The sequence below is a fragment of the Mirounga leonina genome, unplaced genomic scaffold (assembly GCF_011800145.1).
Source record: "Mirounga leonina isolate KUSES-001 unplaced genomic scaffold, KU_Mleo_1.0 Mir_153, whole genome shotgun sequence".
Classification (NCBI taxonomy): domain Eukaryota; kingdom Metazoa; phylum Chordata; class Mammalia; order Carnivora; family Phocidae; genus Mirounga; species Mirounga leonina.
In genome coordinates this window covers 41,300,001-41,326,644 of record NW_023270387.1, presented here as the reverse complement: position 1 = coordinate 41,326,644, position 26,644 = coordinate 41,300,001, and the positions used below count along the sequence as shown (strand labels likewise).

Here is a 26,644-nt window from a genome sequence, read left to right as displayed (position 1 = left end):
AAATAGAAATACGTAAAAATCATAGCCTGGTGAAGCAGATGCCACTCTGAAATAACAGAGAACCTGCTGAACACATCTTTAATTCAGTAACATCAGTAGATGTCTTTTTTTTTTTTATAAAGATTTTTATTTATTTATTTAACAGAGATAGAGAGAGCACAAGTAGGCAGAGTGGCAGACAGAGGGAGAGGGAGAAGCAGGCTCTCCGCCGAGCAGGGAGCCTGATGCGGGGCTCAATCCCAGGACCCTGGGATCATGACCTGAGCTGAAGGCAGCCGCTTAACCAACTGAGCCACTCAGGCGCCCCAACATCAGTAGATGTCTTTACAAGCTCTTTTCCTTTGTTCAGAGTCTGATTTTTGTTATAGATTTATAGATCATGCCACAGAAGTGGTATTTAATTAATTAATTACTTAATACTATGCTTGAAAATTAAACATGGTTGGGATTTCTTTTTTCTTTTAAAAATCTCCTTTGTTTCACCTATTCCCCACCTTTCTCCCCTCTGGCAACCCTCCGTTTGTTATCTGTATTTTAAAGTCTGTTTGTTCATTTTTGTTTAGATTCTGCATGTAAGTAAAATCATATGGTATTTGTCTGTCTCTGACTTATTTCTCTTAGCATAATACACTTTAGGTCTATCCATGTTGTTGCAAATAGTAAGATCTCATTTTTTTTTTTTTTATGGCTGAGTATGTACACACACACACACACACACTCACACACCCCACTTCCTTATCCATTCATCCATCAACGGACACTTGGGTAAATAATGATGCAGTAAATATAAGGGTGCCTGTATTTTTCTTAATTAGTGTTTTTGCTTTCTGTGGGTAAGTGCCCAGTAGTAGAATTACTGGATCATATGGTATTTCTATTTTTAATTTTTTGAGGAACTTCCATACTGTTTTCCACAGTGGTTGCACCAGTTTATATTCCCACCAACAGTATGTAAGGATTTTTTTTTTTCTCTACATCCTTGCCAACACCTGTTATTTCTTGTCTATTTGATGCTAGCCATTCTGACCCATGTGAAGTGATACCTCATTGTGGTTTTGATTTGCATTTCCCTGATGATTGGTTATGTTGAGAATGTTTTCATGTGTCTGTTGCCCATCTGTATATGTTCTTTGGAAAATTGTCTATTTGGGTCTTTTGCCCATTTTTTTAAATTTTATTTTATTTTGTTATGTTAATCACCATATATTACATCATTAGTTTTTGATATAGTGTTCCATGATTCATTGTTTGCGTATAACACCCAGTGCTCCATGCAGTATGTGCCCTCTTTAATACCCATCACCAGGCTAACCCATCCTCCCAACACCCTCCCCTCTAGAACCCTTGGTTTGTTTTTCAGAGTCCATAGTCTCTCATGGTTTGTCTCTCCCTCCAATCTCCCCCCCTTCATTTTTCCCTTCCTACTATCTTTTTTTTTTTTTTTTTAACATATAATGTATTATTTGTTTCAGAGGTACAGGTCTGTGATTCAACAGTCTTACACAATTCACAGTGCTCACCATAGCACATACCCTCCCCAATGTCTATCACCCAGCCACCCCATCCCTCCCACTCCACCCCCCAATCCAGCAACCCTCAGTTTGTTTCCTGAGATTAAGAATTCCTCATATCAGTGAGGTCATATGATACATGTCGTTCTCTGATTGACTTATTTCGCTCAGCATAATACCCTCCAGTTCCATCCATGTTGTTGCAAATGGCAAGATTTCATTCCTTTTGATGGCGGCATAATTGTATATATATACCACATCTTCTTTAGCCATTCATCTGTCGATGGACATCTTGGCTCTTTCCATAGTTTGGCTATTGTGGACATTGCTGCTATAAACATTGAGATGCACGTGCCCCTTCGGAACCCTACATTTGTATCTTTGGGGTAAATACCCAGTAGTGCAATTGCTGGGTCATATGGTAGCTCTATTTTCAACTTTTTGAGGAACCTCCATACTGTTTTCCAGAGTGGCTGCACCAGGTTGCATTCCCACCAACAGTGTAGGAGGGTTCCCCTTTCTCTGCATCCCTGCCAACATCTGTCATTTCCTGACTTGTTAATTTTAGCCATTCTGACTGGTGTGAGGTGGTATCTCATTGAGGTTTTGATTTGGATTTCCCTGATGCCGAGTGATGTTGAGATCAATGGAACAGAATAGAGAGCCCAGAAATGGACCCTCAACTCTGTGGTCAACTCATCTTCGACAAAGCAGGAAAGAATGTCCAGTGGAAAAAAGACAGTCTCTTCAACAAATGGTGTTGGGAAAATTGGACAGCCACATGCAGAAGAATGAAACTGGACCATTTCCTTACACCGCCACAAAAATAGACTCCAAATGGTTGAAAGACCTCAGTGTGAGACAGGAGTCCATCAACATCCTAAAGGAGAACACAGGCAGCAACGTCTTCGACCTCAGCCGCAACAACTTCTTCCTAGAAACATCGCCAAAGTCAAGGGAAGCAAGGGAAAAAATAAACTATTGGGACTTCATCAAGATAAAAAGCTTTTGCACAGCAAAAGAAACAGTCAACAAAACCAAAAGACAAGGGACAGAATGGGAGAAGATGTTTGCAAATGACATATCAGATAAAGGGCTAGTATCCAAAATCTATAAAGAACTTACCAAACTCAACACCCAAAGAATAATCCAATCAAGAAATGGGTAGAAGACATGAACAGACCTTTTTCCAAAGAAGATATCCAAATGCCCAACAGACACATGAAAAAGTGCTCTTTTGCCCATTTTAATCTGATTATGTATGTATGTACATATTTTTTGGTATTGGGTTGTATAAGGTCTTTATATAGTTTGGATATTAACCCCTTACTGGATATATCATTTACAACTATCTTTCCCCTCTTTAGTTAGGTTTATGGTTTTCTTTGCTGTGCAAAAGCTTTTATTTTGCTCTAGTCCCAATGGTTTATTTTTGCTTTTGTTTCCTGTGCCCAAGGAGACATATCTAGAAAAATGTTGTTAAGGCTGATGTCAAAGAAATTACTCCCCTGTGTTTTCTTTTAGGTGTTTATGGTTTCAGGTCTCATATTTAGGGGTTTAATCCATGTTTATTTTTGTGGATGGTGTAAGAAAGTATCTTGGTTTCATTCTTTTGCATAAAGCTGTTCAGTTTTCCTAGTACCATTTATTGAAGACACTGTCTTTTCCTCACTGTATATTCTCACCTCCTTTGTCATAGATTATTTGATTGTATAAGTGTGGATTTACTTCTGGACTTTATTCTGGTCCATTGATCTATGTGTCTGTCGTCATGCCAGTACTATGCTGTTTTGATTACTACAGCTTTGTAATCTATCTTGAAATTTGGGATTGTGATACCGCCAGCTTTGTTCTTTCTCATGCTTGCTTTGGCTAATTCAAGTATTCTGTGGTTCCATACACATTTTAGTATTATTTTTCATAGTCCTGTGACAAAGGCTGTGTATTTTGATAGGGGTTGCGTGGAATCTGTAGATTGCATTGGTAGTATGGACATTTTAATGATATTAAATGATATTCCAATCTGTGAGCATGGAGTATCTTTCCATTTATTTGTGTCTTCTTCAATTTCTTTTATCAGTATTTTATAGTTTTCAGAGTACAGGTTCTTTCAACTCCTTGGTTAAGTTTATTCCTAGGTATTTTATTATTTTTGGTGCAGTGGGTTGTTTAAAACATAGTTGGGGGGCGCCTGGGTGGCTCAGTCGTTAAGCGTCTGCCTTCGGCTCAGGTTGTGATCCCAGGGTCCTGGGATCGAGCCCCACATTGGGCTCCCTGCTTCGTGGGGAAGCCTGCAAAAGAAAAAAAAAAAACAACAACAACAACAACAACAACAAAAACATAGTTGGGATTTTTTTAAATGATCTCTATTTCCTCTGGTTCAGTATATGCCAATAATCTCTTCAAAACAGAACACACTGTTTAAAGTGTTACATATTGGCATTTTTTTCAACCTTTCAAAATATTGAATTATTTTCCAAAAACATACAGAATTAGCACGGATCTGTTTTTCAAGCCCAATCCAGGAAAGATAACTTTTGATGATGTGGTATTGTGGAGCAAACTTACTCATTGGTTTTCCCTTTAATTGTAGCAGTATTCTATGTATTTTTAAATTTTTTCTTTTCCTTACAGGGAGATCTTATGTATGTGAACTATGCTCGTACTGAAGATTTTTTCAAACTGGAAAGAGAGATGAACATCAACTGTAGTGGAAAGATTGTTATTGCAAGATACGGAAAAATCTTCAGAGGAAATAAAGTATTGTATCACCTCCTTTTCTAGAGAGAAGAGGATAGTGTATATCCTCTAAATGTAAATGATCAGCTTGCACTTTTTTTTTCAGAATTACCTCAATATATGTATTTAAAAAATCTTCCTATTTGCCACGGTTGCACAGGAAATCCTGTTTTTATTTTACCTCACCTATCTAGAAAAGGAAATTACTTTTATAACAGAAACAAAATTTGCTTTTTAAAATTTTTTGAGGGAAATTTTTTGTAAACTGAAAACTGAAAGATCCCCTACATTGCCCATTTTATTTGCCCGGACATGATCAAACTTCCCAGCTTTTCTTGGACCTAATTCTGTGACATATGAATATAAATATCTTTTTCTAGATACTAATTTTACAAATATTATACAGCTTTTTTATGAAGATGGCATCATATACTATATATAACTTTATTTTCTCACTCAGCAATAATATATAGGTATTCCTCTATGTCAAAACACTGAGAGTTGTATAATGTGTCGTTACGAGTATAGGGCTCTAGATTCTTACAACATAGATTCTGGTCTAGTCTAGGCTCCCTGTTCTCTCAATCTTTTACTGTGAGCAAGTTATTTAATCTTTCTCTGCCAGTGTTTCCTCATACATAAAGTGAGAATGCTAATAATAGCATTAATCTCCTAGAATCCTTATGAAGATTAAATAACTTTATGTTTGAAAACACTTATGATAGTGCCTGGTACTTAGTTAATTCTATATAGCTGCTTATTAAGTAAATACCTTGTTATTTTGATGGGTACATAATACTTTGTAGAAGTGATAAGCAGTTTAACCATTCCTGCATTGACAGATGCTTGGCTTGAATTTATTACTATTAAAAATAATTCCATTGTGAACATCTTAGTCCATATACTTGAACATTTATGTGAAGATTTTTATAGTATGGATTCCTAGAAATTTAATGGCTGAGTCAACATGTATATTCTTTCAAAATTTTGGCAGGCATCAAATTGCCCTTCAAAAAAAGTTGTGACAGATTGTACTCCCATTCATACTGTAAGAATGCTTTCTGAATATTGCAGTGTGTTTTAGTTAATCAAGACTTATTGTAAGCTATCTTTTGCTACAGTATTTCTGGTAATGAATTAAGAATCTTGCAGGAAAGATTTTCCTATGTGGTCAATTTGGATTGTTAGAAAATATTTACAAAATACAGTAGGCAATTTTTCACACACTCTGTATAGACCTTTAAATTATTTTAGTTCCACAGGTATTTCTGTGATGTGCCAGACTTTGGAGGGTGGATAGTTAAAAGTAAACAAGACATGGTCCCTTTTCTAAGAACACCCTCAGTCTAGCAAGGGAGAAAGATATTTTAAAGATATTTTAAAATACTATGACCCATCCTATAACAGAAATATGTACAAATTAGAAGAGGTAGAAAGAAGGGAGACATTAATTTTGCAGTTCTAGCCACAATAGGACTGTTTCACAGAAGAGACAATAACTTGTTTGGAGTTGTATAGAATAAATGAGAGTTGTTAGCTCCCCCCAGGAGAGAAATTGTATTCAAGGCATAAAGAACTGAATGTCTAGCAGCATGATAAAAAGCAGTGTCTCAAGTTCCTTACATTATTTTATTTTATTTTTTTTTTTTTAAAGATTTTATTTATTTATTTGAGAGAGAGAGAGAATGAGAGAGAACACATGAGAGGGGATAGGGTCAGAGGGCAAAGCAGACTCCCTGCCGAGCAGGGAGCCCGATGCGGGACTCGATCCAGGAGCTCCAGGATCATGACCTGAGCCGAAGGCAGTCGCTTAACCAACTGAGCCACCCAGGCGCCCTCAAGTTCCTTACATTATTAAATTGATTTTCTCTTAGATGAATTAATCATCTGCCAGTTCTACATTATGGATTGCATATTGCCCCTGCAGGTTAAAAATGCCATGTTAGCAGGAGCCATAGGAATCATCTTGTACTCCGATCCAGCGGATTACTTTGCCCCTGCAGTACAGCCATATCCTAAAGGATGGAACCTTCCTGGAACTGCAGCACAGAGAGGGAATGTATTAAATTTGAATGGTGCTGGGGACCCGCTCACTCCAGGCTATCCAGCTAAAGGTAATGGATGGGCCTGTCCTGGTTCACCCATTTTTGCAAAAATACTACCTGCCCTTACAGAAGACATAACAGCAAACATCTACAAGATAACCTTAAAATTGTATACAATTACAATATTTTGGATTACTATTGCTAAGAATTAAAAAACATTTCCCATATATTACTTTCGTTTCAAATTTTCGTGAGGTGTGGACATGGAGAGGGAAGGGCCCGTTGAATTTTTCTCTAGTTTTAGCAGAGGTGCAGAAACATAGATCCCCAAACCCTAAGTAATACTGCTTTTACCAAACTAGAACTTTGGTTTTCTGAATTGATTGGTGATTTTAGCCTTCTCTAGATATCATACATTTGTATTTTTTTTCATATCAGTGAGTTTTTGGGTGTTGTCAAAACTTTTCACATTTTACATGTTGAACATCTGTGTAACTGCCTCCACAATTAAGATAATGAACATATCCATTACCCAAAAAGTTTTCACTCCTCTCTTATAATACTTTCCTCCAAACCCTTCCTGCCCACTCTCTGCCAGTCCCTAAACCACTGATCTGCTTTCAGTCAGCATAATTATTTCGAGATCCATCCATGTTGATGTCTGTGTCAATGGTTCATTCCTTTTTATGCTGAGTAGTATTTCATTGAATGGATACACTACAGTTTGTTTATTCATTTAGTTGGATGGACATTCAGATCGTTTTTAGTTTGGGGACTCTTATACATAAAGCTGCTATGAACAGTTGTATACAAGTCTTTGTACATATGCTTTTATTTCTCTTGGGTAAATATATAGTAATCGAACAACTGGATAATATGATAGATGCATATTTAACTTTTGGAGAAATTTTCAAATTGTTTTCCAAAGTGTTTGTACCATTTTACATTCTAGCAGCAGTGCATGAGTGTTCCAGATTCTATATCCTTACTACCTTTAGTTTGGTCAGTCTTTTTAATTTTACATTGGAATAGATATGTAAATCCTCCAAATTAACATTTTTTTTTCAAAGTTTTTGGGGCTATTCTAGGTCCTTTCCATGTGAATTTTAGATCCAGCTTATTAATTTCCATTGAGAAGTGTCCTGGGAATTTGATTGAGTTTGAATTAAATCTATAGGTCAATTTGGGGAGAACTGACATCTTAAAAAATAATGAATATTTTGATTCATACACATGGCACAACTCTCCATTTACTTAGGTATTCTTTAATTAACTCCACATGTTTGCAGTTTTACTGTATGGCTTGTGCACATCTTTCTCATTTACCCATATGCATTTCCTAGTTGTATGCTTTTTAATAATACATTTTAAATTTCAATTTCCATATGTCCAATGCTAGTAAGTAGAAATACTTTGTAGAAGAAATACGTCAGTCTTGTATCCTGCAAGCTTGTTAAACTTACTAAATAGTTCTAGTAGGTTTCTATAGATACCGTCAGTTTTTACATAGACGATCATGTTTTCTGTAAATACGGTTTTCTTTTTTTCCAATCTGGATGCCCTTTACTTTTTAAAATGTGTTTGCCTTAGTATACTGGCTAGTACCTCTCATACATTTCTGGAGAAAGGTGTTAGAGGAGATGTCCTTACCTTGTTCCTGCCTCAAGAAGAAAAAATCCAGTCTTTCTCTGTTAAGTATGATACATCTGTAGGTTTTATTTTAGATTCTTTTTGTCAAGCTGGGGGAGTTTACTTCTAATAGGCTAAGAGATTTTATCTTAGCACATTTATCTAGGAATGTATAATGAATTTTGTCAAATGCTTTTACTGAGTCTTGAGATGATAAGTTGTTATATTACTTTCGTTAAATTATACTAATAGAATTTTGAATGTTAAACCAACCCTCCCATCCTAGGATAAACTCTTAGTCACAATACGTTATCCTTTTATATGTTGTTGGTATATCACTGAATTTAAAATTTTGTTAAGCATATCTCTTTTTAGTCATGAGGGATATTGGCCTACAGATTTATTTTCTTGTAGTATTTTGTTCTCATTTTGGTATCAGAGTAATGTTGGCCTTATGGGGTAAGTTGGGAACTATTTTATCTTTGTTGTTTTGTAAGAGTTTACATAGAATGAGTCATTTTTGCCTATAAACATTTGGTAGAATTCCCTAGCAAATCTGGGCCTGAAGTTTTGTTTGTAGGCATGTTTTTAACTACAAATTCAATTTTTAAAATAGGTATGTGGCTATTTAGGTTGTCCATTTACTGTTGATTGAGCTTTGGTAGTTTATGTCTTCCACAGATTTTGTCCATTTTCTCTAAGTTAGATTTAATAGAGTTGTTCATAATATTCTCATTCTGTATGCGTGTGTGTGTCCGTGTGTGCATGTGCAGGGTACTAGAGTGATACTCTGTTCTTTATTCCTGATCATGGCAGTTTCTCTCTCTCTCTCTTTTTTTCTTTTTCTTTTTTTCTTTTTTTCCTGAATTGTCTTGCTAGAGATTTATCAGTTTTATTGATCTCAAAAAACCAGCTTTGGATTTTATTCATAATTGCTACCATTTTTCTGTCTCCTATTTCTTGCATTTCTGCTCTGACCTTTATAATGTTCTTTCCCTGTTTATTTTTGCCTTATTTATACTTTCCTATTTTCTTGAGGTGGAATCTGATGTCATTTGATCGAAATCTTCCTTTGTTTCTAAGATAGGTGTTTTAGTGCTTATACAACTATTTTGGCTGAAAGCCAAAGTCCCAATGAGGTTTTAATTCTGACAGTACTTTTAGTCTTCCTTTAAAGAGAATATTGTATTACTATTTGAATAAGATCTTTATTATTCCCAAGGTCTCATAAATTCCCTTTAATTTTTTTTCAGTTATATATCTAGTTTCAGAATTTGGGACACATTTTCCAGGCAACTAGTTAACTGAAGCTTCCCTAAGAAGGATTCAAGATCTCCTTGAGGAAATAAAATATTCTTGTAAAATTTAGGAGAATTACATGAAATGTCAAAACAAATTTGGAAATTTATAATCCCCATAGATTTTATTAAAATTTGAATGATTTAATTTCTTACTGTTGAATTAAATAGGCTATATTAGGTAAAACAATCATTGGTTTTGGGGGAACTTTGAATTTTGATATAATTTCAAACGTGTAATAGATCTGAGATAGTAATAAAAGAAATTTCTTTATGCCCCTTGCTCAGATTTTTCAGCTGTTTTCATTTTATGCAATTAATTTCTGCAGAGTACACCTTTAGACTTGATGTCAAAGAAGGAGTGGGAATCCCCAAGATCCCTGTACATCCTATTGGGTATAATGATGCAGAAATATTACTACGGTATGATTTTCTAATTGGATATGAGATTTAAGATATTTTACACTAATGTGTCCATTTTCTTGTCTAAAACCATTGTAATCTAATTACGTTAGGATAAAGTCTGGTTGTATACCTGAAACCAGTGTTATAGGTCACTTACACCTCAAAAAATTAAAAAAAAAAATAAGGAAACAAAGTAGGAAAATGAGTTTTTAAAAAAGTCTTATTTCAAAATAGTTCCTGAAGTAGGAATAACAGAGTACACCAAGAAATGGCAAGAAACCTTTAGTCTGCTACAAATGAAAGTCTCAAGTGCAAAACTGTGTCCAGGATAAAAATGCTGATTGGAGATTTTTCAAATAGTTGGATTTTCTTTGATATTCATTTGATGTTTGTACTTGACCTGTATTTTAAAAATATTACAGTGCCCACCACTTATTAGATGTGTGAACTTGGACCAATTACTTAATCTTTCTCTGATTCAGTTTCCTTATCTGTGAAATGAGGATAGTAATTTTTTCTCCCTAGTAAGGTTATTATGAGGAGGAGATGAGATCAATGCAAGTGTGTAAAGTATCTAGAATATAGTAAACATTTAATTAATGTTTGCTATTCTTGCATTCTATTATTGATGTTCTTTCATAAATCTCCCACTTTTATTTTTTTTAGATGTCTGTACCAATACAATTTAATAATTGTTTTATGAGTGCCCACTAGGTAACCAGCAGCTTCTCTAGAAATTAGTTTCTTCTCCTTAACACAGTCATGAGTTTGCTATTTTCACTATTTCTTAGATCTAATGCTTCCCTACATAAAGTCAAAAGTAAGGAGGCTGATGCTTCTCATTTCCTCTCCCTATTTTTTTTTTTTTTTCCTAAGCCCTCTTTCCACAAACATAGTAAGTACTTCATATATTTCAAGTTTGGCTCTCTTGCTAAAATGTAAGTTGCACAAAGAAAGGGCATATTGACAGTACTGGGCTCAATAAATATTTGTTAAATGTATGAATGAAATATCTCATTATCAGACTTCATGATTTCTTCTAAGAAATTGTGATTCTCAGCCTTTTTCTGTCATTTTCATTTTCTCTCAACAGTCACATGGGAGGAACTGCTCCACCAGATGACAGCTGGAAGGGAAGTCTTAATGTGCATTATAACATTGGGCCTGGCTTCGCAGGGCATGATTCCTTCAGGTAATTTAATATTACTTTAATAGACTGGAAAAGTTTTATATGTTTAATGGAAAAATGTCAAGATAACTGTTCTGCCAGGTATATTTTGCTTGTCTTTTTCTCATTTTTCATGGTGAACAATTGATCATTTTATATCACTTAGGATGTACTTATACAATGATGTACTGAATTCTTCTTCTGGTAGAGATATCACATTTGTTTTATAAAGTCTTAAACATGACTACATTTGCGTTTAAATTTAACATTTTAACTTCCTATTTCACCTAAAGTTTTATTTTATTTTTTTGTGTTTTTCCCCCTTTTTAATTTTTTTTAAATTTTATTGTTATGTTAATCACCATATTCATCATTAGATTTTTTATATTAATCATCATACATTACATCATTAGTTTTTGATGTAGTGATCCATGATTCATTGTTTGCGTGTAACACACAGTGCTCATTTCAGTACGTGACCTCTTTAATACCCTCACCAGGCTAACCCATCCCCCCCACCCCCCACCCCTCCAGAACCCTCAGTTTGTTTCTCAGAGTCCATAGTCTCTCATGGTTCATCTCCCCATCCAATTTCCCCCCCTTCATTTTCCTCTTCCTGCTATCTTCTTCTTCTTTTTTTTTTTTTAACATATATTATTTGTTTCACAGGTAGAGGTCTGTGATTCAACAGTCTTGTACAATTCACAGTGCTCACCATAGCACATACACTCCCCAGTGCCTATCACCCAGCCACCCCATCCCTCCAACCGCCCACCACTCCAGCAACCCTCAGTTTGTTTCCTGAGATTAAGAATACTCATATCAGTGAGATCATATGATACATGTCTTTCTCTGATTGACTTATTTCACTCAGCATAATACCCTCCAGTTCCATCCACGTCATTGCAAATAGCAAGATCTCATTCCTTTTGATGGCTGCATAATATTCCATTGTATATATATACCACATCTTCTTTAGCCATTCATCTGTCGATGGACATCTTGGCTCTTTCCACAGTTTGGCTATTGTGGACATTGCTGCTATAAACATTGGGGTGCACATACCCCTTCGGATCACTACATTTGTATCTTTGGGGTAAATACCCAGTAGTGCAATTGCTGGGTCATATGGTAGCTCTATTTTCAACTTTTTGAGGAACCTCCATACTGTTTTCCAGAGTGGCTGCACCAGGTTGCATTCCCACCAACAGTGTAGGAGGGTTCCCCTTTCTCTGCATCCCTGCCAATATCTGTCATTTCCTAACTTGTTAATTTTAACCATTCTGACTCATGTGAGGTGGTATTGCATTGAGGTTTTCATTTGGATTTCCCTTTTGCGGAGCAATGTTGAACACTTTCTCATGTGTCTATTGGCCATTTGGATGTCTTCTTTGGAAAAATGTCTGTTCATGTCTTCTGCCTATTTCTTGATGGATCATTTGTTCTTTGGGTGTTGAGTTTGATAAGTTCTTTATAGATTTTGGATACTAGCCCTTTATCTGATATGTCATTTGCAAATATCTTCTCCCATTCTGTCGCTTGTCTTTTGGTTTTGTTGACTGTTTCTTGTGCTGTGCAAAAGCTTTTTATCTTGCTGAAGTCCCAATAGTTCATTTTTGCCCTTGCTTCCCTTGCTTTTGGTGATGTTTCTAGGAGGAAGTTGCTGTGGCTGAGGTTGAAGAGGTTGCAGAGTGTGTTCTCTTTTAGGATTTTGATGGACTCCTATCTCACATTGAGGTCTTTCAACCATTTGGAGTCTATTTTTGTGTGTGGTGCAAGGAAATGTCCAGTTTCATTCTTCTGCATGTGGCTGTCCAATTTTTCCAACCCCATTTGTTGAAGAGACTGTCTTTTTTCCACTGGACATTCTTTCCTGCTTTGTCGAAGGTGAGTTGACCATAGAGTTGAGGGTCCATTTCTGGGCTCTCTATTCTGTTCCATTGATCTATGTGTCTGTTTTAGGAACAGCACCATACTGTCTTGATGATGACAGCTTTGTAATAGAGCTTGAAGTCCGGAATTGAGATGCCGCCAGCTTTGCTTTGCTTTTTCAACATTCCTCTGGCTATTTGGGGTCTTTTCTGGTTCCATACAAGTTTTAGGATTATATGTTCCATTTCTTTGAAAAAAGTGGATGGTATTTTGATAGGGATTGCATTAAATGTGTAGATTGCTCTAGGTAGCTTTGACATTTTCAGAATTTTTGTTCTTCCAATCTATGAGCATGAAACGTTTCTCCATTTCTTTGTGTCTTCCTCAGTTTCTTTCATGACTATTTTATAATTTTCTGAGTACAGATTCTTTGCCTCTTTGGTTAGATTTATTCCTAGGTATCTTATGGTTTTGGGTGCAACTGTAAATGGGATCGATTCCTTAATTTCTCTTTCTTCTGTCTTGTTGTTGGTGTATAGGAATGCCACTGATTTCTGTGCATTGATTTTATATCCTGCCACTTTACTGAATTCCTGTATGAGTTCTAACAGTTTTGGGGTGGAGTCTTTTGGGTTTTCCACATAAAGTATCATATCATCTGCAAAGAGTGAGAGTTTGACTTCTTCTTTGCCAATTTGGATGCCTTTGATTTCTTTTTGTTGTCTGATTGCTATGGCTAGGACTTCCAATACTATGTTGAATAGCAGTGGTGACAGTGGACATCCCTGCCGTGTTCCTGACCTTAGGGGGAAAGCTCTCAGTTTTTCCCCATTGAGAATGATATTTGCTGTGGGTTTTTCATCGATGGCTTTTATGATATTGAGGTATGTACCCTCTATCCCTATACTCTGAAGAGTTTTGATCAAGAAAGTTGCTGTACTTTGTCAAACGCTTTTTCTGCATCTAGTGAGAGAATCATATGGTTCTTGTTCTTTCTTTTATTAATGTATTGTATCACATTGATTAATTTGCGGATGTTGAACCAAACTTGCAGCCCAGGGACAAATCCCACTTGGTCGAGGTGAATAATCCTTTTAATGTACTGTTGGATCCTACTGGCTAGTATTTTGGTGAGAATTTTTGCATCCATGTTCATCAGGGATATTGGTCTGTAATTCTCCTTTTTGATGGGGTCTTTGTCTGGTTTGGGGATCAAGGTAATGGTGGCCTCATAAAATGAGTTTGGAAGTTTTCCTTCCGTTTCTATTTTTTGGAACATTTTCAGAAGAATAGGTATTAATTCTTCTTGAAATGTTTGGTAGAATTCCCCTGGGAAGCCATCTGGCCCTGCGCTCTTGTTTGTTGGGAGATTTTTGATGACTGCTTCAATTTCCTTAGTGGTTAGAGGTCTGTTCAGGTTTTCTGTTTCTTCCTGGTTCAGTTTTGGTAGTTTATACATCTCTAGGTATGCATCCATTTCTTCCAGATTATCTAATTTGCTGGCATAGGGTTGCTCATAATATGTTCTTATAATTGTTTGTATTTCTTTGGTGTTGGTTGTGATCTCTCCTCTTTCATTCATGATTTTGTTGATTTGGGTCATTTCTCTTCTCTTTTTGATCATTCTGGCCAGGGGTTTATCAATTGTATTAATTCTTTCAAAGAACCAGTTTCTAGTCTCATTGATCTGTTCTACTGTTCTTTTGGTTTCTATTTCATTGATTTCTCCTCTGATCTTCATTATTTCTCTTCTCTTGCTGGGTTTAGGCTTTATTTGCTGTTCTTTCTCCAGCTCCTTTTGGTTTAGGGTTAGGTTGTGTATTTGAGACCTTTCTTGTTTCTTGAGAAAGGCTTGTATTGCTATATACTTTCCTCTTAGGACTGCTTTTGCTGCATCCCAAAGATTTTGAACAGTTGTGTTTTCATTTTCATTTGTTTCATGAATTTTTTTAATTTTTCTTTAATTTCCTGGTTGACCCATTCATTCTTTAGTAGGATGCTCTTTAGCCTCCTTGTATTTGAGTTCTTTCTGACTTTTCTGTTGTGATTGAGTTCTAGTTTCAAAGCATTGTGGTCTGAAAATATGCTGGGAATGATTCCAATCTTTTGGTACTGTTTGAGACCTTATTTGTGACCTAGGATGTCATCTATTCTGGAGAAGGTTCCATGGGCACTAGAGGAGAATGTGTATTCCGTTGCTTTGGGATGGAATGTTCTGAATATATCTGTGAAGTCCATTTGGTCCAGTGTGTCATTTAAAGTCTTTATTTCCTTGTTGATCTTTTGCTTAGATGATCTGTCCATTTCCATGAGGGGGGTGTTAAAGTCCTCTGCTATTATTGTATTGTTGTCAATGTGTTCCTTTGCTTTTATTATTAACTGGCTGATATAATTGGCTGCTCACATGTTAGGGGCATAGATATTTACAACTGTTAGATGTTCTTATTGGATAGACCCTTTAAATATGATATAGTGTCCTTCCTCTTAGTATAGTCTTTGGGTTAAAATCTAATTTGTTTGATATAAGGATTTTGGTGTCCATTTGCATGGTAAATGGTTTTCTACCCCCTTACATTCAATCTGGAGGTGTCTTCGGGTCTAAAATGAGTCTCTTGCAGACAGCATATCGATGGATCTTGTTTCTTTATCCAACCTAATAGCCTGTGTCTTTTGATTGGGGCATTTAGCCCATTTACATTGAGGGTAACTATTGAAAGATATGAATTTAGTGCCATTGTATTGCCTGTAAAGTGACTGTTACTGTATATTGTCTGTGTTCCTTTCTGGTCTATGTTGCTTTTAGGCTCTCTCTTTGCTTAGAGGACCCCTTTCAATATTTCCGGTGGGCCTGGTTTTGTGTTTGCAAATTCCTTTAGTTTTTGTTTGTCCTGGAAGGTTTTTATCTCTCCTTGTATTTTCAATGACAGCCAACTGGATATAGTATTCTTGGCTGCATATTTTTCTCATTTAGTGGTCTGAATCTATCGTGCCAGTCCTTTCTGGCCTCCAGGTCTCTGTGGATAGGTCTGTTGCCAATCTAATGTTTCTACCATTGTAGGTTACATATCTCCTCTCCTGAGCTCCCTCAGGATTTTCTCTTTGTCTCTGAGACTCGTAAGTTTTACTATTAGATGTCAGGGTGTTGACCTATTTTTACTGATTTTGAGTGGGGTTCTTTGTGCCTCCTGGATTTTGATGCCTATTTCCTTCCCCAAATTAGGGAAGTTCTCTGCTATAATTTGCTCCAGTATATCTTCTGCCCCTCTCTTTCTGTCTTCTTCTTCTCGGATCCCAATTATTCTAATATTGTTTTGTCTTATGGTATCACTTATCTCTTGAATTCTGCCCTTGTGATCCAGTAGTTGTTTATCTCTCTTTTTCTCAGCTTCTTTATTTTCCATCATTTGGTCTTCTTTATCACTAATTCTCTTTTCTGCCTCATCCTAGCAGTTAGAGCCTCCATTTTTTTTTAAAGATTTTATTTATTTATTTGACAGAGAGAGAGAACTAGAGAGGGAACACAAGAAGGTGGCGTAGGAGAGGGAGAAGCAGACTCCCCGCCGAGCGGGGAGCCTGATGCGGGGCTTGATCCCAGGACGCTGGGATCATGACCTGAGCTGAAGGCAGACGCTTAATGACTGAGCCACCCAGGCACCTCTAGAGCCTCCATTTTTTATTGTACCTCATTAACAGCCTTTTTGATTTTGACTTGGTTAGATTTTAATTCTTTTATTTCTCCAGAAAGGGTTTCTCTAATATCTTCCATGCTTTTTTGAAGCTTGGCTAGTATCTTTATTTTTTTTAAATTTTATTTTATTGGTTTTTTTTTTTAAGGTTTTATTTATTTGACAGAGAGAGATAGCGAGAGAAGGAACACAAGCAGGGGGAGAGGGAGAGGGAGAAGCAGGCTTCCTGCTGAGCAGGGAGCCTGATGTGGGGCTTGATCCCAGGACTCTGGGATCACGACCTGAGCCAAAGGCAGACACTTAACGACTGAGCCACCCAGGTGCCTCTGCAGCTAGTATCTTTAAAATCATCATTCTGAACTCTAGTTCTGACATCTTACCAATGTCCGTATTGATTAGGTCCCTAGCAGTCGGTACTGCCTCTTGTTCTTTTTTTTGAGGCGATTTTTTCCATCTTTTCATTTTGTCTAGAAGAGAATAGATGAATGAGAGAACAAAATGCTAACAGGGTAACAACGTCCCCAGAAAAATATACACTAAACAAATCAGAAGAGACCTGAAACCAGGGGAAAAGAAAGGGAAAGAAAGAAAAAAAAAAAAAAAAGAAAAAGAGAAAGATAAAAAACAAAACAAAATAAAAACAGAATATGATGAAATATGATCAGTCTGGTGCATAGATCAGTGCCACACACTAGATTTTGGGTGTATTTTGGTCTGTTAGAAGAAAGTGCCTCCCAAAAGTTTAAAGAAAGAAAAGCTTATATATGTACAAAAATAAGGGTAAATACAATGAATGGATGGGTTATGAATGTAAAGATGAAAATTGTAAAAGATTTTGTAGAAGGAATTGATAAGAAGTTGGTCAAAAAAGAAGAGGATAAAAAAGAAAAAGGGAGAGAATGTGATTAGGCAGGAGACTAGAACAAAGCCACACACTAGAGATTTAGGGTATATTTTGTCTGTTAGAAGAAACTCAATCCCAAAATTTTAAAGAGAGAACAACTTATATATATATATATATATAGATATATACCAAAAGTAAGGTTAACTACTATGAAGGGATAGAATATGACTCTAAAAATGAAAAATAAAAAAGATTTTTTAAAGAAGGGATTGATAAGATGTTGGTTGAAAAGGGAAAAAGAAAAATTCAAAAAAAAGAAAAGAAAATTAAAAAAACTAACTTCGAAAGACTAAAGAATCATGGGGAAAAAAGCCATCAATTCTATGTGCAGTATTGCCCTAGCACTGGAGTTCTGCCGTTCTCATTGATGGGTAAACTTGGTCTTGGCTGGCTGTTCTTGATGATCTTCTGGGGGAGGGGCATGTTGCCATGGTTCTCAAATGTCTTTGCTGGGAGGTTGAATTGCCCTGCCCTTGCGGGGGCTTGGCTAAGTAATCTGCTCAGGTTTGCTCTGGGACCTTTTATTCCCTGCAAGTTCTCCATACAGCTTTGGAGGACGAGAGTGAAAATGGTGACCTCCCAATCTCCACCCCATAGGAGCCGAGAACTCGGGGCCCCGCTCCTCAGTGAGCCCCCAGAGAAAAGCAGTCAGTAACTCCTGTCTCCCTGGTCTCTGGCCACACTCTGTGCTTACCCGGTCTGTTCCCCAGCATTTCTATCTCTGGCACACAATCCTGTGTGGAGTCTCCAAACCCAGCAGATTCCTGCGGTACACTCCTGCGCTGCTCCTTCTGGGGAGGAAGGGGAGTCTCCCCGGATCTGCCGCTTGTTGAGTCCATGCTGGAGCAGCAGTGGCCCGACTGTGCAGCGGATCACGGTTATATGGCAACCCTGAACCGAGAGCCCACTCCTCCACTCCTTCTCTGCAGTCGGCTTCCCCGCTCTGATACCTGGGAGCTCTGCCACACTCAAGCACCCTGGTCTTTCTGTGACCCCCAAGGGTCCTGAGACCGCACTGTCCCAGCAAGTGTTCCACCCCCTGCTTAGCCACTGGAGCGACATCCCTCAGCGGAGCAGGCTTCTAAAATTTCCGATTTTGTGCTCTGCTGCTCTATCACTTGCCAGTAGCGGCTGATTGAGGCCCCCTCCCCCGCCGTCTATCCTCCCAAATATCACCTTGGATTCACTTCTCTGCATCTCCTACTTTCCAGAAAGTGGTTGCTTTTCTGTTCAGAGAGTTGCTGCTATTCTTTTCTTTGATCTCCTGTTGAGTTCGTAGGTGTTCATGATGGTCTGATCCGTATCTAGGTGAATTCCTGGGACCAGATGAAATTTAGGTCTCCTACTCCTCTGCCACCTTGCTCCTCCCTACATCATTAGTTTTTTGTTTTTGTTTTTGTTTTTTAAGATTATATTTATTTATTTGACAGAGAGAGAGAGAGAGAGAGCACAAGCAGGGGGAGCAGCAGAGAGAAGCAGACTCCGCGCTGAGCAAGGAGCCTGATGTGGGACTTGATCCCAAGACCTTGGGATCATGACCTGAGCCAAGGGCAGACGCTTAATGACTGAGCCACCCAGGCACCCCATCTACATCATTAGGTTTTGATGTAGTGTTCCATGATTCATTGTTTGCGTATAAGACCCAGTGCTCCATTCAGTATGTGCCCTGTTTAATACCCATCACCAGGCTAACCCATGCCCCCACTCCCCTCCCCTCTAGAACCCTCAGTTTGTTTCTCAGAGTCCATAGTCTCTCATGGTTTGTCTCCCCCTCAGAATTCCCCTCCTTCATTTTTCCCTTCCTACTATCTTCTTCTTCTTCTTTTTTTTAACATATAATGTATTATTTGTTTCAGAAGTACAGGTCAAGATTTTAAAACAATATTTCAGATAACCCAGTAGTTCAAATGCATAGCATTTTCAAAGTTACCTTAAGGGAAGGAGTACAAGAGAAGAGAGAAAGTAGCTAACATTTATTGATCATTTACTGTGCAGGTGGGTTAAATGAGTTAAAATGGGCAAGCACATAACTACACTAAGGCTCAGTGCATTAGCATTAGTATTGTTGTAGAGGAGTGATCATAGAATTTGTTCACTGAGCTTAGTATTACAGAAAGATTAAGTTTCCCACTGCATCAAGGCAGGCAGGAAATGCTGGCTGGAGAGATCAACTTGTGTAGAGTTGTGAAACAGCCATAGCATTATTTAGAACTTTAAGTTGTTTGATTTGTCTGAGGGAGAAAGGGAAATTTAACAAAATTAAATCAGAATATATAGCTCTTTTGATTAAACCGAAATTAGTAGATCAGTCTTATTTGCTAACACTTTACATTAACAAGGCAAACTTGGATTCTTAGGGTTTTTTTAGTTTGTGTAAGAATGTTTCTTCAGCACTTTTAAAGTATTAGAAGTTCAATGTTTTATTTTAAAGGAATTTTAGAAATACTTTATGTAAATGCTTATTTATCTCTATAACTCAGAACAGAGAGTTACTTTAATATAAGAGTTTATTATTTATAGCAGCAGGAAAATCTAACATATACAATGAAAGAAAAGGCCTTTCTGATTTAGAAACAGAAATATAATGACACAGAGAACAGAGAAAACTTATAGCTTCAGTTCTACAATTTCAGTTCAAGATTAAATTCAGAAACATAAAATCCCTGGTCTAGATATCAAAAAGTTGTTCTCCTTCATCATGGGCACAGAATTCTTAATTGATTTGAGTGCAAAATGGACAAATACACAAATAAAAATCTTTGTTCTTTCTCACCAAAAAGACCTTTTGATAATTTATTAATTGATTTACAGAGATTTTGTCATTTTTCACCCATATGAGCTGTCCAGATTGTGTCATTTCTCACCCAGAAGAACTCTTGATAATTAATCCTTTTACAGAGATTACCAAGTGACAAGACATAAAACCAAATTCTTAATCATTGCTGCCACCAGTAGGGAATAATTTACCTGCCATAAGCAAACTAGAAATACAAAACACAAAATCCATAGGGAAGATAGTATAAAGTTAGAAGTTCATAGAAAGACCAAGAAATAGACTGTTAACTATAGAGAACAAACTGATGGCTACCAGAGGGGAGGTGGGTGGGGGGGATGGGTAAAATAGATGATGAGGGGGGATTAAGAGTATACTTATCATGATGAACCCTGAGTAATGTATAGAACTGTTGAATCACTATATTGTACACCTAAAACTAATACAACACTCTACCTATACTGGTGTTAAAATTAAACACTTAATTAAAAAGAGATCTAGAGTCAGCAGAGTGAAAATTCTGTCACTGCTTGTGTTTTACCTCAAAGCCAAAAGAAGACATGTCTGGGTTTAAGCTACCCATACCTGGTTCTACAAGGTGAATCCATTATACATCTCCGTGGAACTTCCAAAAATGATAAAGGATTTTTTTTTTAAGTAAAACCATGTTTCTCCTACAAATATAAAATGAACATGTGTCAAATATTTCATTTAATTCATTAATTAATAAGGGAACCACAAAGGAATTAAAATTGGTTCAAAGGAGAATTCGATGATGATACCAAAAAAATCAGCGCATCAAAAATGCTGAAATGGAAGTACTTAATAGAAAAAAACTTGTTTTTTCTACCTGAAGGAATCAGTTGAACATTCACTAGACAGATTGTACATTTCAGTGGATGTGGTATTTCTGTAAGTTAACTTTGATCTCTACAGAGTTGTGAAATATTCTAGTCAAAGACAGTGATAGGCAGAGGTAACTGATGGATGAGCTAAGGCCTTTCTCACATTTTCCTTTCATTCATTTCACAAATACTTATTGTATATTCATTCATTTCACAAATACTTATTGAGCATTTACTATAACCCAGGCATTATTCTGTGTACTGGGGATTCAGCAGTGAACAAAACAGACAAAATTCCTTTCCCTGTGGAGCTTACATTATAGAGTTCATGTTATTTGGAACATGATGAGTTTGAAGTGATAATAGGACAAACAAATAGATCCTCTTAAAAACTTCTGGAGTTGGGGCCCCTGGGTGGCTCAGTCGTTAAGTGTCTGCCTTTGGTTCAAGTCATGGTCCCAGGGTCCTGGGATCAAGCCCCGCATTGGGCTCCCTGCTCGGCGGGAAGCCTGCTTCTCCCTCTCCCACTCCACCTGCTTGTGTTTCCTCTCTCACTGTGTCTCTGTCAAATAAATAAAATCTTAAAAAAAAACCCAAAACCAAACTTCTGGAGTCAATGATTCTAAAAACTAAGAAAGACATAAGTTTTAAATACGTGGATGAGCTCCACTGAGGATCTGAACAGATAATTCTATGTTTATTTTCAGGTTTTGATTAAAATAGATTTTTTCCCTCATTCCTTATTTGTAACATTCTTAGTTTTTTCATTTAATGACATAATATCAATGGTTCAGGGTTTCTTACTAATAGATCGTAGGCTTATATTTTTAGAAACACATGCTAAAAATGTTTCTGCTTCTTTTAATTTTTATCTCTCAGTAGCAAAATAAATCCTTAATGTCTTAAAATGTAAAAAATACCCATTGGTTTTTTTCCCCAAAGGCACTTTAGTTGAATATTGCACATGATTTAAATATGCATTCAGAAGCACAATATACATATAGAGGGAAAAATCAGAATCTGCACTTAGCAATGTACAGGTTTTGACAACCTCTTAGATAAATAACCACAAATTAGAAACTGCTGGGAGTCCTCTCTATCCACCCCTCCCCCCCTGCTGGGAGTCCTCTCTATCCACCCCTCCCCCTCCCATAGATAAAGATTCATTTTGTTTCCTTGTGAAAAAGAGACTAAGCATTTTCCCATGTCATTTGAATTCACAGAATGTGAATGGCTTTTTTTTTTCCTGACTATTTGAGCCTGACTGTATTTTCCCTTGAATTATAATTTGGTTAATTATATTTCATGAATGGATATTTAAAAGGCTGGCCTAAATCAGAATCAACAGTGATGGGCTAGGAAAGTTTCTTTATATAGTTGTCTGGTACATTTTAGCAGGTGCTTCCCAAATTCCCATTTCCTTCCCACGTTTCCCATGTTTCTTTTTGGCAGCACTCAGCCAGCTATTTAACAATGTACTGACATTCTGCTTCAACAACCTCGCACCAGCAGGAATTAATGTAAATACAAAGACATTTTAAAAATGCTTACTGGTCCTTTAAAACATAATTGGCTGCCTTCCTTATTTTTGTAATTTATACAGTGTATTTAAAATTTTTAGAATGAATACCCAAGACATTTTGAATAAGAGTATTTTGGACTTTAAATAAATATCAATAATATAGCTGTGAGGGAGGAATAAAAATATTGACATTCAGTTTTAAAATCTGACTTTAAGCATGCTGAAGTACTTAGGAGTAAAATGCATTAACCATTTACACATTGCACACATCAACAGTGTTAATGATCATTGAATTAGTTTGTGGATATATGGGAATTCATTGTCCTATTATACAGTTTTCTGTAATTTTGAGATTTTTCATAATAAAATGGTGGAACAAAACTGTTAGATGTAATAATCTATATGAAATAATTTATTCCCTTTGAAATCCTAGGAAGGTAAGAATGCACGTTCATAACACCAACAAAATTACAAGGATTTACAATGTAATTGGAACGATCAGAGGATCTGTGGAACCTGGTGAGTCTGAGTGTTTTTAAACACTTCATTTTTACAAAGATTAGAAGAGTAAGAGAAAATAAACTTCAGTCGATAACTGATTCTTTTTTTCTCTGACTGATGTGAAACAACTAATTGTACAACCCTAAGAGAAACCTCTACCTTACAGTGTTGATTTTTTTTTCCCCCTATGGAGGAAACTCAACCAAAAAGGAAGCTTAATTTAAAAACCTAAATCACAACTACTTGTAATGTATTGAAAGTTGTAGTTCTTTTGAACACCTTATTTTCCAGACAGGTATGTTGTTCTAGGAGGTCATCGGGACTCCTGGGTGTTTGGAGCTATTGACCCAACCAGTGGGGCTGCTGTTTTGCAAGAAATTGTCCAGAGTTTTGGAAAACTGATGAGCGGAGGTAAATAATGTTTTCTTAGTAGGTGATGACAAAAAGTGACTCACTTAATTGTCATCTATTTTTAGGCAGGCGTACCTAATTAATGTATGTTAACAATGATTGCAGGCTGGAGACCTAGAAGAACTATCATTTTTGCCAGCTGGGACGCAGAAGAGTTTGGTCTGCTGGGGTCCACAGAATGGGCTGAGGTAAATATGACCAGAGGTTCTTGTTATTTTCTTGGTCAACAGGGAAACAAATACATGTATCTCAGGATGAGCACATATACATTCCATTAGCTAAAATGGTTTTAATTTGGAGAAAGACTCAAGAATTTAAGAAATAAAGTTTGTTTTTACTTTCACATTAGTTTGGCAAAGCAGAATAACTTCTTAATTACTGGACCAAAACCAGGTTTATTCTTGTTAAAACATTTTGGTTTCCATTTGATTTGTTTTGTGAATAAGTAAAATTTGTAAGCGCAGAGAATAATCAAAACTAGCAAGCTTTTCTGACAAGAGGGTTGGCCTATGTAAAAATGGATGCAGATCCTTGGCATTAATTTTCAAGTTTTTGAAGTTTCCTTGGAGTTCTATTTAAGAAAACCTATGATGTTCTTACCTAAGAAAACCTAAGGTAACTGTACTTTGATTATAACTTTACATTTGTAGATTCCATATCAATTACAGCCATAGGTATATTTTACCATTCTACAAAAGATAAGTGCTTGATTGATGAGTAGAAGATAATTTTGTAAATGGAATTACTTTAGTAAATTGCATGTATAATTTCAGATATTTACTTTTTCTTCAGATACGATTGATTTTCATGTTACACTGGCTCCTAATGCTTTAAGTATCTCTCCTAGGCCCCCTTGTTTCATCTTCTTCCTTTAGCCTCCCTATCAAGTAACTAAGTTCTTTAATGTACAAGGTGAGGACACACATTTTGTAAAGACAGGTGCACTATATAAGCACTTACTCTCCCAGCACGATGTATTTATCTTTTATGAGTTGAGATTTTTTGCATTATTTTAAAGCATGTTATATACTTGTTGTTATTATCTAGTTTTTAAAATACTTTCCCCTGACTCATTTCCTCTTACGTTACTTTAAATGATCGTGTGAATGAAATAAGTATGGGAGTAAAATCACACACACTTACTTGTCTCTGTCGCTTATGCTTATATTCAATTGACATTGCAAAGTTTTATTATCACATTGGTAATTATGAATATGCATTTTGGAAGTAGACTGTTTAGATGAATCAAATTTCCTTTACTTTTAGAAATGTAAATTCTTGTGAATACGTGTATATATAAATACATGTCTCTGTTTCTCTAATTTTAGCAGCTTAAAGAACAAAAAATCTAAGATATAAAGTAATAAATATACTATGCATTAATTCAGATAAATCTGGGTTAGGGACAGTTTCAACATTTTCCAATTCTTGATCATATTCAGCAGCATATTTTCTTTAAATATAGTTAAGGAATCTTCTTTATTTCTACTAAAAATGTGTTGTAATGGAAACTCTGACTCTGTATGTATCTATAACAGAGACACCTACCATCTGGCCACTGTAGGCAAGTGAAGATAGGCAATAGTTCTCATTTGTGCCATAACCACTCACAGCTTTAATTTTTTATTGTAATCTTTTTAAAATTTAAGTATAGTTGACAGACAATATTATATTAGGTGTACAAATTGTGGATTGACAGTTTTATACATTATGCAGTGCTCACCACAATAAGTGTAGTTACCATCTATCATCATATAAAGTTATTATATTATTGACTGTGCTGTACTTTGCATCTTCATGACTTATTATTTATAACTGTAAGTTTGTACTTATTAATCCCTTCACCTATTTTGCCCATCTTCCCACTCCCCTCCCTTCTGGCAACCACCAGGTCTCTGTATTAGCTTTTGTTTATTTGTTCATTTGTTTTTTTCTTAGATTCCACATAGAAGTAAAATAATGTGGTATTTGTCTTTCTCTGTCTGACTTAATTCAGTTAGCATAATAACCCTCTAGGTTCATTTGTGTTGTCACAGATGGCAAAATTTCAGTCTTTTTTATGGCTGAGTCATATTCCAGTGTGTACACACACACACACACACACACCCCACATCTTCTTTATTCATCCATTGATGAACACATTAGATTACCTCCATATCTTGGCTATTGTAAATAATGATATAAATATAGGGGTTGCATGTATCTTTTTGAATTAGTGTTTTCACATTCTTTGGGTAAATACCCAGGAGAGGAATTGCTGGATCATATGGTAGTTCTAATTTTAGTTTTTCAAGAAATCCACATACTGTTTTCTCTGATGGCCACACCAATTTACATTCCCACCAACAGTGTATGAGGGCTCCCTTTTATCCACATCCTCATCAACACTTGTTACTTATTTTTTGATACTAGCCATTCTGATAGGTATGAAATGATACCTCATTGTGGTTTTGATTTGCATTTCTCCGAGTAGTGACGTTGAGCATCTTTTTATGTGTCTGTTGGCCATCTGTATATCATCTTTGAAAAAAATGTCTCTTCAGGTCCTCTGCCCATTTTTTAAGTGGATATTAGAGATCTTTTTGGTTTTGAGTTATATCAGTTCATTATATATTTTGGATATTAATTATCAGTACATCATTTGTAAATACCTTCTGTCATTCAGTAGGTTGCCTTTTTGGTTTGTTGTGTTTTGTTTTGTTTTGTTGTTTTTTGCTGTGCAAAAGCTTTCTATTTTGATGTAGTCTCAGTTGTTTATTTTTGCCTTTGTTTCCCTTGCCTGAGGAGATAGATCCAGAAAAATATTACTAAGCCTGATGTCCAAGACATTACTGCTTATGTTTTCTTTTAGGAATGTTATGGTTTCAGGTCTTACATTTAGGTCTTTAATACATTTTGAGTTTATTTTTGTGTCCGATGTAAGAAAGTGATCCACTTTCATTCTTTGGCATTCATCTGCCCAGTTTCCCCAGCACCATTTATTGAAGAGACTGTCTTTTCCCCATTGCATGTTCTTGCCTCCTTTGTCATAGATTAATTGCCATAAATGGGTATATTTCTGGCTCTTATTCGGGTCCATTGATCAATGTGACTCATTTTTGTGCCAGTACCATACTGTTTTGATTAATATAGCTTCTTACTATAGTTTGAAATGTGGGATTATGATGCCTCCAGCTTTGTTATCTTAAGATTACCTTGTTTTTTTATGGTCCATTGTAGTTCCATACAAATATTAGGATTATTTGTTCTAGTTCCCTAATGAAAAATACTGTTACTGGTATTTTGATAGGGATTGCAGTGAATCCATAGATGGCTTTGGGTACTATGGATATTTA

General features: G+C 36.3%; 1 protein-coding gene across 1 annotated transcript in view; it reads left to right on the top strand.

Moving 5' to 3' along the window:
* NAALAD2 (N-acetylated alpha-linked acidic dipeptidase 2) overlaps window positions 1–26,644 on the top strand; it is a 74,689-nt gene that overhangs the window by 12,341 nt on the left and 35,704 nt on the right. The window contains exons 5-11 of the mRNA XM_035009405.1: window positions 4,146–4,271; window positions 6,178–6,364; window positions 9,552–9,645; window positions 10,721–10,819; window positions 22,831–22,916; window positions 23,190–23,309; window positions 23,415–23,497. Of these exons, the coding sequence (XP_034865296.1) occupies window positions 4,146–4,271; window positions 6,178–6,364; window positions 9,552–9,645; window positions 10,721–10,819; window positions 22,831–22,916; window positions 23,190–23,309; window positions 23,415–23,497 (795 nt within the window). The remainder of the gene's footprint in view (window positions 1–4,145; window positions 4,272–6,177; window positions 6,365–9,551; window positions 9,646–10,720; window positions 10,820–22,830; window positions 22,917–23,189; window positions 23,310–23,414; window positions 23,498–26,644) is intronic.